Genomic DNA, 13908 nt, shown 5'->3' with positions numbered 1-13908 from the left:
CTGGTACTCCTTTAATATGGCCTCATTATTACCTCGTACCCCTGAACATTGACTCAGTTCTGGTACTCCTTTAATATGGCCTCATTATTACCTCGTACCCCTGAACATTGACTCAGTTCTGGTACTCCTTTAATATGGCCTCATTATTACCTCGTACCCCTGAACATTGACTCAGTTCTGGTACTCCTTTAATATGGCCTCATTATTACCTCGTACCCCTGAACATTGACTCAGTTCTGGTACTTCTTTAATATGGCCTTATTATTGTCATTTTATTGTTGCTGTTTCCTTTAGGAGGGGGGGAGGGGGGGGGGGGGGGCTCTTCACTGAAAAGTCTACTGTTGTGTTCGTCTCATCGGACCAATAAAATGTGATTTGTACCAGTCAGGTCTGATTGAGCAAAGTATAGTGGTATGCTATGTGTAAATAAAACAACTAGATGACATGTGTTCTCTCTACTAGATGACGTGTGTTCTCTCAACTAGATGACCCGTGTTCTCTTTACTAGATGACCTGTGTTCTCTCAATTAGACAACGTGTGTTCTATCAACTAGCTGACGTGTGTTCTCACTACTAGATGACCTGTGTTCTCTCAACTAGATGACGTGTGATCTATCAACTAGATGACCTGTGTTCTCTCAACTAGATGACGTGTGTTCTCTTAACTTACTACTTACAGCTCTGTAAGAAGAGAACACATGTCATCTAGTTGTTTTGAAATGACTCGTGACATTACTTGCCAGATTAAACAATGTCGTGAATACTTTTCCTAAACTGCGTTACCCACTCCAGTCAGCAGATGGCGACGTGCGTCTTTCATGTGAAGATTCAGGCGTGACGTATAATCCAGTGGACGGGACCGGATAACAACAACACGGTTACGGATTCGACCACATTGGTAGCTCCCAAGCGACATAAAACCGAAACATTGGAGCTCTTTGGACCGTTATGTGTGTTATAGACATCAGTGTTTTAAACACGCTGTCTGCGTATAAAGTTATTCCATTTCACACTGACGCTGTTAGTCAGCTAGCTGGATAAAATAGCCTAGCACTAGGCTAGTCGATCATGCGAATGAGCTAACATCTCAGGACATGAACTCACTAAATTACTCCCACCCTGCTAAAGAAGAAGCTCGTGGCCTGAACGTTGTCGTGGCAGAGGAAGAGGAGGACAAATAAGCGTTAGGAAAGAAAGAAGAGAAGAAGGCTATCACATTGAAATAAGAAGAAGAAGGTATTGGATTAAATGAGGCGATGTACGTTACAGGGAAAGAAGTGGAGAAAGAAGAAGACGCCGTTTTTAGAGTGAAGGAGGAGATTACTGTCACAGTGAAAGGAGAGGAAGAAGGTTTCGGGGTGAAAGAGGAGGAGACGTACATGACTGTCACAATGAAAGGAGAGGAAGAAGGTTTCGGGGTGAAAGAGGAGGAGAAGTACATGACTGTCACAGTGAAAGGAGAGGAAGAAGAGCATGTTTTAGTGAAGGAAGAAGAGCATGTTTTAGTGAAGGAAGAAGAGGATGTCTTTGGAGTGAAAGAGGAGGAAGATGCTATGAGAGTGAAAGATGAGGGGGATGATGATGATGAAGAGGAGGGGGAGACTGGAGATCTGATTAACACCAGTGAGTATCGCCTTAAAAACAGGGGCACAAACTCTGCAGTTGGTGAACTAATGTGTGGTTTTAAAGGGGCATTAAGGGGCATTCTAACCAATAGGGTAGCCTAGTGGTTAGAGCGTAGGGACGGCAGGTTAGCCTAGTGGTTAGAGCGTAGGGACGGCAGGTTAGCCTAGTGGTTAGAGCGTTGGACTAGTAACCGAAAGGTTGCAAGTTTGAATCCCCGAGCTGACAAGGTACAAATCTGTCGTTCTGCCCCTGAACAAGGCAGTTAACCCACTGTTCCTAGGACGTCATTGAAAATAAGAATTTGTTCTTAACTGACTTGCCTAGTTAAATAAAAGTAAAATAAATGTTTAAAAAAATAATACTGTTCTACACTTGAATATGTTGTTCAGTGCTGTAGGAAGCAATACAGACTGGGGGAGCACCAACAAAAGGTTAACATCAAACGCTTCCCTCCCAGCCTGGTATTGGACTATAGGAGTCTAATGTTACTCCTTAGACCAACGACCTAATGTAACATTGGACTATAGGAGTCTAATGTTACTCCTTAGACCAACGACCTAATGTAACATTGGACTATAGGAGTCTAATGTTACTCCTTAGACCAACGACCTAATGTAACAGTATCCTCGCCCATACCCGGGCGCCTCTGCACACATCAACAACAGTCACCCACGAAGCATCGTTACCCATCTCTCCACAAAATCCGCGGCCCTTGCAGAGCAAGGGGGAACCACTACTTCAAGGTCTCAGAGCAAGTGACGTCACCGATTGAAACGCTATTTAGCGCGAACACCGCCGTTTCACATCCGTTACACTAACATGTTCTGTTTTGAAGGGGGAATTGGCTTCGGAAGTCAAAAACAGACAAATACTCCCATATTTATTTCAAATTCCAATTGTAAAATCGGTTCCAGTTGCTGTGCGGTTCTGGAAACCTGAATCTCTCTTCTTTCGTATCACATCCCCAAAAAATAGCTTCACAAATTCAAAATTAGTGTACAGCAAGTGGAGGCTGGTGGTGGGAGGAGGGCTCATAGTAGTGGCTGGAATGGAGTCAATGGATTGGTTGGTATCAACCACATGGAAACCACGTCTTTGATGTGTGTTTGGTGCCATTCCATTTGACTCCATTCCAGCCATTACTATGAGCCCTCCTCACACCAGCAGCCTCCACTTGCTGTACACTTTTAACAGTAAGAGTCCAATGACTCTTATGTGTAGTGGAATGGAACTGAGTCATGATCAAATGACTCTTATGTGTAATGGAATGGAACTGAGTCATGATCAAATGACTCTTATGTGTAATGGAATGGAACTGAGTCATGATCAAATGACTCTTATGTGTAATGGAATGGAACTGAGTCGTGATCAAATTACTCTTATGTGTAATGGAATGGAACTGAATCATGATCAAATGACTCTTATGTGGAATGGAATGGAACTGAGTCATGATCAAATGACTCTTATGTGTAATGGAATGGAACTGAGTCATGATCAAATGACTCTTATGTGTAATGGAATGGAACTGAGTCATGATCAAATGACTCTTATGTGTAATGGAATGGAACTGAATCATGATCAAATGACTCTTATGTGGAATGGAATGGAACTGAGTCATGATCAAATGACTCTTATGTGTAATGGAATGGAACTGAGTCATGATCAAATGACTCTTATGTGTAATGGAATGGAACTGAGTCATGATCAAATGACTCTTATGTGTAATGGAATGGAACTGAGTCATGATCAAATGACTCTTATGTGTAATGGAATGTTAACAATGGATCACATTTTGTGTTTTTTTTTGCAGGTGTAGCGAAATTCTTGCATTTAGGATATATTTTTCTGTTATGTTCAGCTCATAGTGTCTCCTGTTACTGTCCTCTCTTCCACTGACTGTTATGTTCAGCTCATAGTGTCTCCTGTTACTGTCCTCTCCTCCACTGACTGTTATGTTCAGCTCATAGTGTCTCCTGTTACTGTCCTCTCCTCCACTGACTGTTATGTTCAGCTCATAGTGTCTCCTGCTACTGTCCTCCCTTCTACTGACTGTTATGTTCAGCTCATAGTGTCTCCTGTTACTGTCCTCTCTTCCACTGACTGTTATGTTCAGCTCATAGTGTCTCCTGTTACTGTCCTCTCTTCCACTGACTGTTATGTTCAGCTCATAGTGTCTCCTGTTACTGTCCTCTCTTCCACTGACTGGTATGTTCAGCTCATAGTGTCTCCTGTTACTGTCCTCTCTTCCACTGACTGTTATGTTCAGCTCATAGTGTCTCCTGTTACTGTCCTCTCTTCCACTGACTGTTATGTTCAGCTCATAGTGTCTCCTGTTATGTTCAGCTCATAGTGTCTCCTGTTACTGTCCTCTCTTCCACTGACTGTTATGTTCAGCTCATAGTGTCTCCTGTTACTTTCCTCTCTTCCACTGACATACTGTTATGTTCAGCTCATAGTGTCTCCTGTTATGTTCAGCTCATAGTGTCTCCTGTTACTGTCCTCTCTTCCACTGACTGTTATGTTCAGCTCATAGTGTCTCCTGTTACTTTCCTCTCTTCCACTGACATACTGTTATGTTCAGCTCATAGTGTCTCCTGTTATGTTCAGCTCATAGTGTCTCCTGTTATGTTCAGCTCATAGTGTCTCCTGCTACTGTCCTCCCTTCCACTGACATACTGTTATGTTCAGCTCATAGTGTCTCCTGTTATGTTCAGCTCATAGTGTCTCCTGTTATGTTCAGCTCATAGTGTCTCCTGTTACTGTCCTCTCTTCCACTGAATGTTATGTTCAGCTCATAGTGTCTCCTGTTACTGTCCTCTCTTCCACTGACTGGTATGTTCAGCTCATAGTGTCTCCTGTTACTGTCCTCTCTTCCACTGACTGTTATGTTCAGCTCATAGTGTCTCCTGTTACTGTCCTCTCTTCCACTGACTGTTATGTTCAGCTCATAGTGTCTCCTGTTACTGTCCTCTCTTCCACTGACTGTTATGTTCAGCTCATAGTGTCTCCTGTTACTGTCCTCTCTTCCACTGACTGTTATGTTCAGCTCATAGTGTCTCCTGTTATGTTCAGCTCATAGTGTATCCTGTTATGTTCAGCTCATAGTGTCTCCTGTTATGTTCAGCTCATAGTGTCTCCTGCTACTGTCCTCTCTTCCACTGACTGTTATGTTCAGCTCATAGTGTCTCCTGTTACTGTCCTCTCTTCTACTGACTGTTATGTTCAGCTCATAGTGTCTCCTGTTACTGTCCTCTCTTCCACTGACTGTTATGTTCAGCTCATAGTGTCTCCTGTTACTGTCCTCTCTTCCACTGACTGTTATGTTCAGCTCATAGTGTCTCCTGTTATGTTCAGCTCATAGTGTATCCTGTTATGTTCAGCTCATAGTGTCTCCTGTTATGTTCAGCTCATAGTGTCTCCTGCTACTGTCCTCTCTTCCACTGACTGTTATGTTCAGCTCATAGTGTCTCCTGTTACTGTCCTCTCTTCCACTGACTGTTATGTTCAGCTCATAGTGTCTCCTGTTACTGTCCTCTCTTCTACTGACTGTTATGTTCAGCTCATAGTGTCTCCTGTTACTGTCCTCTCTTCTACTGACTGTTATGTTCAGCTCATAGTGTCTCCTGTTATGTTCAGCTCATAGTGTCTCCTGTTATGTTCAGCTCATAGTGTCTCCTGTTATGTTCAGCTCATAGTGTCTCCTGTTATGTTCAGCTCATAGTGTCTCCTGTTATGTTCAGCTCATAGTGTCTTCTGTTATGTTCAGCTCATAGTGTCTCCTGTTATGTTCAGCTCATAGTGTCTCCTGTTATGTTCAGCTCATAGTGTCTCCTGTTACTGTCCTCTCTTCCACTGACTGTTATGTTCAGCTCATAGTGTCTCCTGTTACTGTCCTCTCTTCTACTGGCTGTTATGTTCAGCTCATAGTGTCTCCTGTTACTGTCCTCTCTTCTACTGACTGTTATGTTCAGCTCATAGTGTCTCCTGTTACTGTCCTCTCTTCTACTGACTGTTATGTTCAGCTCATAGTGTCTCCTGTTACTGTCCTCTCTTCCACTGACTGTTATGTTCAGCTCATAGTGTCTCCTGTTACTGTCCTCCCTTCCACTGACTGTTATGTTCAGCTCATAGTGTCTCCTGCTACTGTCCTCTCTACCACTGACTGTTATGTTCAGCTCATAGTGTCTCCTGTTACTGTCCTCCCTTCTACTGACTGTTATGTTCAGCTCATAGTGTCTCCTGTTACTGTCCTCTCTTCCACTGACTGTTATGTTCAGCTCATAGTGTCTCCTGTTATGTTCAGCTCATAGTGTCTCCTGTTATGTTCAGCTCATAGTGTCTCCTGTTATGTTCAGCTCATAGTGTCTCCTGTTATGTTCAGCTCATAGTGTCTCCTGTTATGTTCAGCTCATAGTGTCTCCTGTTACTGTCCTCCCTTCCACTGACTGTTATGTTCAGCTCATAGTGTCTCCTGTTATGTTCAGCTCATAGTGTCTCCTGTTATGTTCAGCTCATAGTGTCTCCTGTTACAGTCCTCTCTTCTACTGACTGTTATGTTCAGCTCATAGTGTCTCCTGTTATGTTCAGCTCATAGTGTCTCCTGTTATGTTCAGCTCATAGTGTCTCCTGTTATGTTCAGCTCATAGTGTCTCCTGTTATGTTCAGCTCATAGTGTCTCCTGTTATGTTCAGCTCATAGTGTCTCCTGTTACTGTCCTCCCTTCCACTGACTGTTATGTTCAGCTCATAGTGTCTCCTGTTACTGTCCTCTCTTCTACTGACTGTTATGTTCAGCTCATAGTGTCTCCTGTTACTGTCCTCTCTTCTACTGACTGTTATGTTCAGCTCATAGTGTCTCCTGCTACTGTCCTCCCTTCCACTGGCTGTTATGTTCAGCTCATAGTGTCTCCTGTTACTGTCCTCTCTTCTACTGACTGTTATGTTCAGCTCATAGTGTCTCCTGTTACTGTCCTCCCTTCCACTGACTGTTATGTTCAGCTCATAGTGTCTCCTGTTACTGTCCTCTCTTCTACTGACTGTTATGTTCAGCTCATAGTGTCTCCTGTTATGTTCAGCTCATAGTGTCTCCTGTTATGTTCAGCTCATAGTGTCTCCTGTTATGTTCAGCTCATAGTGTCTCCTGTTATGTTCAGCTCATAGTGTCTCCTGCTACTGTCCTCTCTTCCACTGACTGTTATGTTCAGCTCATAGTGTCTCCTGTTACTGTCCTCTCTTCTACTGACTGTTATGTTCAGCTCATAGTGTCTCCTGTTACTGTCCTCTCTTCTACTGACTGTTATGTTCAGCTCATAGTGTCTCCTGTTACTGTCCTCTCTTCCACTGACATACTGTTATGTTCAGCTCATAGTGTCTCCTGTTATGTTCAGCTCATAGTGTCTCCTGTTATGTTCAGCTCATAGTGTCTCCTGTTATGTTCAGCTCATAGTGTCTCCTGTTATGTTCAGCTCATAGTGTCTCCTGCTACTGTCCTCTCTTCCACTGACTGTTATGTTCAGCTCATAGTGTCTCCTGTTACTGTCCTCTCTTCTACTGGCTGTTATGTTCAGCTCATAGTGTCTCCTGTTACTGTCCTCTCTTCTACTGACTGTTATGTTCAGCTCATAGTGTTTCCTGTTACTGTCCTATCTTCTACTGACATACTGTCCTGTTCAGCTCATAGTGTCTCCTGTTATGTTCAGCTCATCGTGTCTCCTGTTATGTTCAACTCATAGTGTCTCCTGTTATGTTCAGCTCATAGGGTCTCCTGTTATGTTCAGCTCATAGTGTCTCCTGTTATGTTCAGCTCATAGTGTCTCCTGTTATGTTCAGCTCATAGTGTCTCCTGTTATGTTCAGCTCATAGTGTCTCCTGTTATGTTCAGCTCATAGTGTCTCCTGTTATGTTCAGCTCATAGTGTCTCCTGTTACTGTCCTCCCTTCCACTGACTGTTATGTTCAGCTCATAGTGTCTCCTGTTACTGTCCTCTCTTCTACTGACTGTTATGTTCAGCTCATAGTGTCTCCTGTTACTGTCCTCCCTTCCACTGACTGTTATGTTCAGCTCATAGTGTCTCCTGTTACTGTCCTCTCTTCTACTGACTGTTATGTTCAGCTCATAGTGTCTCCTGTTATGTTCAGCTCATAGTGTCTCCTGTTATGTTCAGCTCATAGTGTCTCCTGTTATGTTCAGCTCATAGTGTCTTCTGTTATGTTCAGCTCATAGTGTCTCCTGTTATGTTCAGCTCATAGTGTCTCCTGTTATGTTCAGCTCATAGTGTCTCCTGTTACTGTCCTCTCTTCCACTGACTGTTATGTTCAGCTCATAGTGTCTCCTGTTACTGTCCTCTCTTCTACTGGCTGTTATGTTCAGCTCATAGTGTCTCCTGTTACTGTCCTCTCTTCTACTGACTGTTATGTTCAGCTCATAGTGTCTCCTGTTACTGTCCTCTCTTCTACTGACTGTTATGTTCAGCTCATAGTGTCTCCTGTTACTGTCCTCTCTTCCACTGACTGTTATGTTCAGCTCATAGTGTCTCCTGTTACTGTCCTCCCTTCCACTGACTGTTATGTTCAGCTCATAGTGTCTCCTGCTACTGTCCTCTCTACCACTGACTGTTATGTTCAGCTCATAGTGTCTCCTGTTACTGTCCTCCCTTCTACTGACTGTTATGTTCAGCTCATAGTGTCTCCTGTTACTGTCCTCTCTTCCACTGACTGTTATGTTCAGCTCATAGTGTCTCCTGTTATGTTCAGCTCATAGTGTCTCCTGTTATGTTCAGCTCATAGTGTCTCCTGTTATGTTCAGCTCATAGTGTCTCCTGTTATGTTCAGCTCATAGTGTCTCCTGTTATGTTCAGCTCATAGTGTCTCCTGTTACTGTCCTCCCTTCCACTGACTGTTATGTTCAGCTCATAGTGTCTCCTGTTATGTTCAGCTCATAGTGTCTCCTGTTATGTTCAGCTCATAGTGTCTCCTGTTACAGTCCTCTCTTCTACTGACTGTTATGTTCAGCTCATAGTGTCTCCTGTTATGTTCAGCTCATAGTGTCTCCTGTTATGTTCAGCTCATAGTGTCTCCTGTTATGTTCAGCTCATAGTGTCTCCTGTTATGTTCAGCTCATAGTGTCTCCTGTTATGTTCAGCTCATAGTGTCTCCTGTTACTGTCCTCCCTTCCACTGACTGTTATGTTCAGCTCATAGTGTCTCCTGTTACTGTCCTCTCTTCTACTGACTGTTATGTTCAGCTCATAGTGTCTCCTGTTACTGTCCTCTCTTCTACTGACTGTTATGTTCAGCTCATAGTGTCTCCTGCTACTGTCCTCCCTTCCACTGGCTGTTATGTTCAGCTCATAGTGTCTCCTGTTACTGTCCTCTCTTCTACTGACTGTTATGTTCAGCTCATAGTGTCTCCTGTTACTGTCCTCCCTTCCACTGACTGTTATGTTCAGCTCATAGTGTCTCCTGTTACTGTCCTCTCTTCTACTGACTGTTATGTTCAGCTCATAGTGTCTCCTGTTATGTTCAGCTCATAGTGTCTCCTGTTATGTTCAGCTCATAGTGTCTCCTGTTATGTTCAGCTCATAGTGTCTCCTGTTATGTTCAGCTCATAGTGTCTCCTGCTACTGTCCTCTCTTCCACTGACTGTTATGTTCAGCTCATAGTGTCTCCTGTTACTGTCCTCTCTTCTACTGACTGTTATGTTCAGCTCATAGTGTCTCCTGTTACTGTCCTCTCTTCTACTGACTGTTATGTTCAGCTCATAGTGTCTCCTGTTACTGTCCTCTCTTCCACTGACATACTGTTATGTTCAGCTCATAGTGTCTCCTGTTATGTTCAGCTCATAGTGTCTCCTGTTATGTTCAGCTCATAGTGTCTCCTGTTATGTTCAGCTCATAGTGTCTCCTGTTATGTTCAGCTCATAGTGTCTCCTGCTACTGTCCTCTCTTCCACTGACTGTTATGTTCAGCTCATAGTGTCTCCTGTTACTGTCCTCTCTTCTACTGGCTGTTATGTTCAGCTCATAGTGTCTCCTGTTACTGTCCTCTCTTCTACTGACTGTTATGTTCAGCTCATAGTGTTTCCTGTTACTGTCCTATCTTCTACTGACATACTGTCCTGTTCAGCTCATAGTGTCTCCTGTTATGTTCAGCTCATCGTGTCTCCTGTTATGTTCAACTCATAGTGTCTCCTGTTATGTTCAGCTCATAGGGTCTCCTGTTATGTTCAGCTCATAGTGTCTCCTGTTATGTTCAGCTCATAGTGTCTCCTGTTATGTTCAGCTCATAGTGTCTCCTGTTATGTTCAGCTCATAGTGTCTCCTGTTATGTTCAGCTCATAGTGTCTCCTGTTATGTTCAGCTCATAGTGTCTCCTGTTACTGTCCTCCCTTCCACTGACTGTTATGTTCAGCTCATAGTGTCTCCTGTTACTGTCCTCTCTTCTACTGACTGTTATGTTCAGCTCATAGTGTCTCCTGTTACTGTCCTCCCTTCCACTGACTGTTATGTTCAGCTCATAGTGTCTCCTGTTACTGTCCTCTCTTCCACTGACTGGTATGTTCAGCTCATAGTGTCTCCTGTTACTGTCCTCCCTTCCACTGACTGTTATGTTCAGCTCATAGTGTCTCCTGTTACTGTCCTCTCTTCTACTGACTGTTATGTTCAGCTCATAGTGTCTCCTGTTACTGTCCTCTCTTCCACTGACTGGTATGTTCAGCTCATAGTGTCTCCTGTTACTGTCCTCCCTTCCACTGACTGTTATGTTCAGCTCATAGTGTCTCCTGTTACTGTCCTCTCTTCTACTGACTGTTATGTTCAGCTCATAGTGTCTCCTGTTACTGTCCTCTCTTCCACTGACTGTTATGTTCATATCAAAGTGTCTCCTGTTACTGTCCTCTCTTCCACTGACTGTTATGTTCAGCTCATAGTGTCTCCTGTTACTGTCCTCTCTTCTACTGACTGTTATGTTCAGCTCATAGTGTCTCCTGTTATGTTCAGCTCATAGTGTCTCCTGTTACTGTCCTCTCTTCCACTGACTGTTATGTTCAGCTCATAGTGTCTCCTGTTACTGTCCTCTCTTCCACTGACTGTTATGTTCAGCTCATAGTGTCTCCTGTTTACTGTCCTCCCTTCCACTGACTGTTATGTTCAGCTCATAGTGTCTCCTGTTACTGTCCTCTCTTCCACTGACTTGTATGTTCAGCTCATAGTGTCTCCTGTTACTGTCCTCCCTTCCACTGACTGTTATGTTCAGCTCATGTTTCCCCTTAAACCACTCGAGTGTTTCTTTAACAGTATGCTTAGGGTCATTGTCCTGCTGGAAGGTGAATCTCCGTCCCAGTCTCAAATCTCTGCAAGACTGAAACAGGTTACCCCTCAATAATTCCCTGTATTTAGCGCCATCCATAATTTATTCAATTCTGAGCAGTTTCCCAGTCCCTGCCGATGGAAAAACATCCCCACAGCATGATGCTGCTGCCACTACCATGCTTCACTGTGGGGAAGCTCTTTTCGAGGTGATGAGGTGTTGGTTTTGCGCCAGACATAGTGTTTTCCTTGATGGCCAAAAAGCTCAATTTTAGTCTCATTTGACCATAGTATTGTCTTCCATATGTTTGGGGAGTCTCCCACATGCCTTTTGGCGAACACCAAACATGTTTGCTTATTTTTTTTCTTGAAACAAGGGCTTTTTTTCTGGCCACTCTTCCATAAAGCCCAGCTCTGTGGAGTGTACGACTTAAAGTGGTCCTATGGACAGATACTCCAATCTCCGCTGTGGAGCTTTTCACCTCCTTCAGGGATATCTTTGGCCTCTTTGTTGCCTCTTTGATTAATGCCCTCCTTGTCTGGTCTGTGAGTTTTGGTGGGCGGCCCTCTCTTGGCAGGTTGGTTGTGGTGCCATAATCTGTCCAATTTTTAATAATGGATTTAATGGTGCTCTGTGGGATGTTCAAAGTTTCTGATTTTTTTTGTTATAACCCAACCCTGACCTGTACTTCTCCACAACTTTGTCCCTGACCTGTTTGGAGAGCTCCTTGGTCTTCATGGTGCCGCTTGCTTAATGGTGTTGTAGACTGGGGCCTTTCAGAACATGTATGTATGTATGTATGTATGTATGTATATATATATATATATATATATATATATATATATATATATATATATATATATATATATATATATATATATATATATATATATATATATATATATATATATATATATATATATATATAATGAGATCATGTGACACTTAGATTGCACACAGGTGGACTTTATTTAACTAATTATGTGACTTCTAAAGGTAATTGCACCAGATCTTATTTAGGGGCTTCATAGCAAAGAGGGTGAATACAAATGCATGCCCTACTTTTCAGTTTTTTTTATATATATACTTCACCAATATGGACTATTTTGTGTATATCCATTACATGAAATCCAAATAAAAATACATTTAAATTACAGGTTGTAATGCAACAAAATAGAAAAAATGCCAAAGGGGATGAATACTTTTGCAAGGCACTGTATATGGTATACCGCCAGTTTAGTTGGGATTAAACTTCATCGGAAGACAGTTTGATCAAGTAGAGGTTTTATTCACGTCTCTGTTTAACCAAATACTCTGTTTGTCTTCGGCAGAAGAGAGGCCAGACTCTCAGTCTGACGGCAGGAAGAGTCCTTTGGGGGAACCAGACCCAGAGACGCCCAAACCAGCAAGACCACACCACTGCTCCCAGTGTGGAAAGAGTTTTTCCCGGTTATGGGACCGGAAAATACATGAGAGAATACACTCTGGAGTGAAGCCTTACCACTGCTCAGACTGTGGAAAGAGATTTACCCAGCTAGGGCACCTGAAAGAACATAAGAGAACACACACTGGTGAGAAGCCCTACCAATGCTCCCAGTGTGGAAAGAGTTTTAACCAGTTAGGGGCCCTGAAAACGCATGAGAGAATACACACAGGAGAAAAGCCCTACCAATGCTCCCAATGTGAAAAGAGATTTACCCAGTTAGGTACCCTGAAAGAGCATGAATTAAAACACACAAAGACACAGGAGAAGACATACCACTGCTCTCATTGTGGGAAGACATTTTCCAGGTCAGAGGACCTGAAATCACATGAGAGAATAGCGAGGCTGTGTTCCGACTTATGTTTTTGACTGAGATTTTTTTTTTGTCTTTGTTCATGCTAGATGCTGTTCATCACGTTTGCCGCTTGCTGACTGATAATTTTTTTTTAAAAGAGAGCGCTCGTAGACCTTGTCCCGTTGGGACGTAGACAGTTCCGGAAGACAAATTAATAATGTCAGTCATAAGTATTTTACAGTTCTTCCAGGGGGGGCGGTAACTGTCAGTGTAGTTGACCTCTGATTCGTCGAGCTTCATGTCAGTCATCAGTATTTTGCAGTTCTTACAGAGCGGGCGGTAACTGTCAGTGTAGTTGACCTCTGATTCGTCGAGCTTCATGTCAGTCATCAGTATTTTGCAGTTCTTACAGAGCGGGCGGTAACTGTCAGTGTAGTTGACCTCTGATTCGTCGAGCTTCATGTCAGTCATTCCCACTTCGGTCCACGTGTGTGAAAGAAGGTGTGGTTGGTTGCATTTTTACAAAGGCCCTGATCTATTTTCCACTTATATGGTCTTATGATCAATCACATCAGATATTGTTTTTCAGAGCTGATCTAAGTGGTCAAAAGACCAATTGGTGGATTTATGTTTTTAGAATTTAGAATTTAGAATTCTGAGTAAGATTCTGTTAATAAATAATGCCATCCATAAACTGTCTGTACCTTCTATGTGCAGTCATAAAACCTATTTCAATGTTCATGTTATTTCCTTGGGTTTCCATAGGTACCATATTTGACTTGGTAATAACCTCATATTTATCATTGCTGGGAAGTATCTGAAATTCATTACACAGAGCATAATGAAAGGCATAAAAACGACACAATCATTCATTTGTTACATTCGATATCCGAAATACTCTCATCACTCTGTGCGTCTCTTTGGTAAAAACATGATTTATCAGATTATTGGTTAATTAGCAGTCTGGTCCCTTGGGCTTGTCAGTAAGCATTTCACTGTAAGGTCTACTACACCTGTTGTATTCGGCATTTCACTGTAAGGTCTACTACACCTGTTGTATTCGGCATTTCATTGTAAGGTCTACTACCTGTTGTATTCGACATTTCATTGTAAGGTCTACTACACCTGTTATATTCAGCATTTCACTGTAAGGTTTACACCTGTTGTATTCGGCATTTCACTGTGAGGTCTACTACACCTGT

At 42.8% G+C, this 13908-nt stretch overlaps 2 protein-coding genes across 3 annotated transcripts in view; one reads left to right on the top strand and one right to left on the bottom strand.

The window, feature by feature from the left end:
• Nucleotides 1–13908, bottom strand: part of LOC110494908 (zinc finger protein 721) — a 317665-nt gene that overhangs the window by 55414 nt on the left and 248343 nt on the right. The window lies entirely within an intron of this gene.
• LOC118940013 (zinc finger protein 436-like) lies at nt 805–13400 on the top strand. Of its 2 annotated transcripts, XM_036947964.1 has the most exons (3): nt 805–1350; nt 1411–1623; nt 12260–13400. In XM_036947964.1, the coding sequence occupies exons 1-3, from the start codon at nt 1257–1259 to the stop codon at nt 12778–12780; spliced, it is 828 nt and encodes a 275-aa protein (XP_036803859.1). In that variant the 5' UTR covers nt 805–1256; the 3' UTR covers nt 12781–13400. The 2 variants fall into 2 exon arrangements, with proteins under 2 accessions (XP_036803859.1, XP_036803858.1); XM_036947963.1 differs by having other exon boundaries at nt 807–1623.

The sequence above is a fragment of the Oncorhynchus mykiss genome, chromosome 17 (genome assembly GCF_013265735.2).
Source record: "Oncorhynchus mykiss isolate Arlee chromosome 17, USDA_OmykA_1.1, whole genome shotgun sequence".
Classification (NCBI taxonomy): Eukaryota; Metazoa; Chordata; class Actinopteri; order Salmoniformes; family Salmonidae; genus Oncorhynchus; species Oncorhynchus mykiss.
Note: the sequence above shows the minus strand (reverse complement) of the source record. Positions and strands in the feature narration are given on the sequence as shown.